Source organism: Lepidothrix coronata, unplaced genomic scaffold, assembly GCF_001604755.1.
Source record: "Lepidothrix coronata isolate B3197 unplaced genomic scaffold, Lepidothrix_coronata-1.0 Scaffold402, whole genome shotgun sequence".
Classification (NCBI taxonomy): domain Eukaryota; kingdom Metazoa; phylum Chordata; class Aves; order Passeriformes; family Pipridae; genus Lepidothrix; species Lepidothrix coronata.
Window position 1 is genome coordinate 69,398 of NW_016690582.1, and position 3,278 is coordinate 72,675.

Sequence of the window (3,278 nt, forward strand, 5' to 3'; positions counted from 1 at the left end):
AATTCCTGAGGGTTCTCCCCAATTCCTGAGGGTTCTCCCCAATTCCTGTGGTTCTCCCCAATTCCTGAGGGTTCTCCCAGGTTCCTGAGGGTTCTCCCTGCCCTGTCCCCATCCCCATCCCCACCTTCATCTGGGGCACGGACTCCCCGGTCAGCATTGCCTCGTCCACGATGCAGCGGCCCCGCAGCAGCAGAACATCACAGGGCACCAGATTGTCCTGGGGGGAACGGCCTGGCCCAAAAACACCCAAATCAGCCCCAAAAAACCAGCAAAGAGCCCTCCTTGGGACCGTCTGCCACCTCGGGGAAAAATTCCAGGGGAAAATCAATGGAAAAGCAACGAAAATCAAGGAAAAATCAATTCAAAAGCAATTAAAAATCAATTAAAAAGCAATTAAAATCAACGAAAAATCATTCAAAAACCAATTACAATCAATGAGAAATCAATTAAAATAAATTAAAATCGATTAAAAGCAACTAAAAATCAGCTAAAATCAATGAAAAATAAATTGAAAATCAAATCAATTAAAAATTAATTCAAAAGCAAAAACAATGAAAAATCAATTAAAAATGAATTAAAATCAATGAAAAATCAACTGAAAATCAGCTGAAAAATCAATTAAAACCAATTAAAAATCCCTGGAAATGGGAATTAAGAGATTCCAGCCCAAGGATTTCTCTCCTGGCTCCTCAGAAAAGGGGATTTAAACCAAGACTCCAAGAGATCCAACCCTGGAAATGGGAATTAAAATCCCACAAAGGCACCCGTGGGATGTTTTACCCTGACCCAACCCAACCCAACCCCCGGGAACGCCGGGAATGCCCCGGATCCCTGGGAATGAGCCCCGGATACCGATGGACAGGATGTCCCCCGGGATGATCTCGTCGCTGGAGATCGGGCGCCACTTGCGGTTCCTGTACACCTGCAATGCCCCCAAAAAGGGATGTTTTAGCCACAAAAACAGGGGAAAAGGAGGGAAATCCCCCCAGATTCCCGGATTTACCTGGATCATGTAGGGCTTGTTGCCCATCTTGCGGATCTCCGACATGTTCCGCAGCTGCTGCTGCACCAGCGAGGCCTCGAAGGCCACGAGCATGGACAGGGTGAAGACACTGTAGTACCAGTACTCGTCCAGGCACCACAGCCCCACGCAGAACACCTGCAACAGCCCAGAATTCCTTAAAATCTGGGACTCGGCTTGGCTTATTCGGGATAATTCCAGTATTTCACAGAAGAAACTGGAAAGGCAGGGAATCTCCCTCCCACAAACACCCGGGGAGTCAGGAACTGTCCCCACGCCACAGCCCCACCCAGAACACCTGGAGGGACAGGAGTGATCCCAATCCAGCCCAGAATTCCTTAAAATCCAGGATTTATCTTTGCTTATGCAGGATAATTTCAGTATTTCATGAGGAAAATCGGAAAGGCAGGAAATCTCCTTCCCAGAAACACCCGAGGGGTCAGGAACTGTTTGTCCCAAACCCATCCCAGAATTCCTTAAATTTTAGGAATCATCTGTGGGGACAGGAATGATCCCAATCCAGCCCAGAGTTCCTTAAGTTCTAGGAATTATTGCTGTTTGTTCAGGATAATTTCAATGTTTCACTCTGGGAAATCTCCCTCCCAGAAACACCCGAGGGGTCAGGAATTGTTTGTCCCAATCCATGCCAGGATTCCTTAAATTCCAGGAATTTCTAGGGACTGAAATAGCAATTTTAAGGAATCATCTTGTTTAAAGAATTCCAGAAAGCTGGAAAAATCCCAGGGCAAAAGGGCCACTCCCAGGAATAAATCAATATTAAGGCCTAATCCAGTAGATATTCCTGATTCCTGGAATCTTCCCAGCTCATTCCTGGCTTTCAATCCATAAATGCTCCTGTTTTTTTAGCAGGAATAGGGAATTTTCCCCCCTTTCTGTCTCCACACTTTACCTGGAAGACGAAGAAGGGAGCTGTGGCTCTTTCCTTGAACAATTCCAAGAATTCTGGCACCACCATCTCAGCCCTGGGAAGGAAATCCAGGAAATCCATCCTTGTTTCCCTGAGCATTCCAAGATTTCAGCAAAATGCCATCCCAAAAAAAGCCACTTCCAGAGGAAAATCTCCTGGTTTTTAATTACTCTGAGTCAATTCCTTTTTCTTCCCAATTTTATTCCTTTTTCTTCCCAATCCTGTTTCTTCCTCTTCCCAACCTACATTCCCAACGTTATTCCTTCCTCTCCCCAATCCTTATTTATTTCTCTTCCCAACTTTATTCCTCAAATCCAGCCGTTCTCTGTCCTAAAAGGAATCTGAAACGAACCCTGGGAATGACTAAAATTCCAACTCCAGGACTAAAACTCCGGTTTGATCCCAGTTTTTCCTGCCAAACGGGGATATTTTGGCTCCCCAAAAAAACCCCCCCGGAAAACTCACTTATTGGTGCCGTATTTCTTCTCTGCTGCCCGGATTTCCTTGTCCTCCTGGTAGCCTCTGGAATTCTGGTAGTAGCTCAGAGGATATTCCACCGGGAAGGCCACGGGCAGGAATTGCCTCTTCCCGTTGGTTTCGTAGGAATACTTGATCTTCTGGAATTCGAAGGAAAGAGCCTCCTCCCCGTCCTCGCCCTGGGAAAGGGGGGAAAGGATAAAATAACTGAACATTATCCAGGTACAAAATCATCCAACAGAAACCTTCACCCCCGGGGATAATTCACCTCCGAGAGGGCAGAATTCCCAAATTCATTCCCAAAATCCCAAACTGTCCCTGCTGGGGACAGGAAACACCCCCCTCCAGTCGGACCCATCCCAGCTGATTTTTTGCTTATTAATGTGATTAAAACCGTAATTTTTGCTAATTAACGGGACTAAAAGGAATCCTGAGCCGGCAGCAGCTCCCGGAACCTCCCGGAATTCCCGATCCCTGCGGATCCTCTCACCTGATCCCGGTGCAGCGGCACCAGCTCCACGGAGCCGTTGTTGGGGGTCGGCACCACTTTGGCCAAGGTGGCTTTTTTGGGACACGGCTCCTGGAGGGGGGGGAAAAAAAAGGAATTCCCATCCCGAGGTTTGTCTGGGAGCGCTGGTTGGGATCACACACATCCCAAAGAGAACGTTCCCAATCCCGAAATTCCTGCCTGGGCACTGAGGGAAGGGGTTCAGGGACACAAACAGGGAAAGGGGCACCTTAAAGGGATTTAATGCCTTTGTCTCTCAGATCCCAAACCCCCCAAAATCCCTCTCAAACCCCACATATCCTCAGTCCCGAATCCCCCCCAAAACTCCCCTCAGACTCCAAATC

At 47.6% G+C, this 3,278-nt stretch overlaps 1 protein-coding gene across 1 annotated transcript in view; it reads right to left on the bottom strand.

The window, feature by feature from the left end:
- Nucleotides 1-3,066, bottom strand: part of ATP13A1 (ATPase 13A1) — a gene marked incomplete at its 5' end in the record, with an annotated part of 15,754 nt that extends 12,688 nt beyond the window's left edge. The window contains 6 exons of the mRNA XM_017839347.1: nucleotides 102-231; nucleotides 853-922; nucleotides 1,004-1,159; nucleotides 1,932-2,004; nucleotides 2,415-2,605; nucleotides 2,917-3,066. Coding sequence (XP_017694836.1) covers nucleotides 102-231; nucleotides 853-922; nucleotides 1,004-1,159; nucleotides 1,932-2,004; nucleotides 2,415-2,605; nucleotides 2,917-3,066 — 770 coding nt within the window. The remainder of the gene's footprint in view (nucleotides 1-101; nucleotides 232-852; nucleotides 923-1,003; nucleotides 1,160-1,931; nucleotides 2,005-2,414; nucleotides 2,606-2,916) is intronic.
- Between the last annotated feature and the right edge of the window lie 212 nt (nucleotides 3,067-3,278).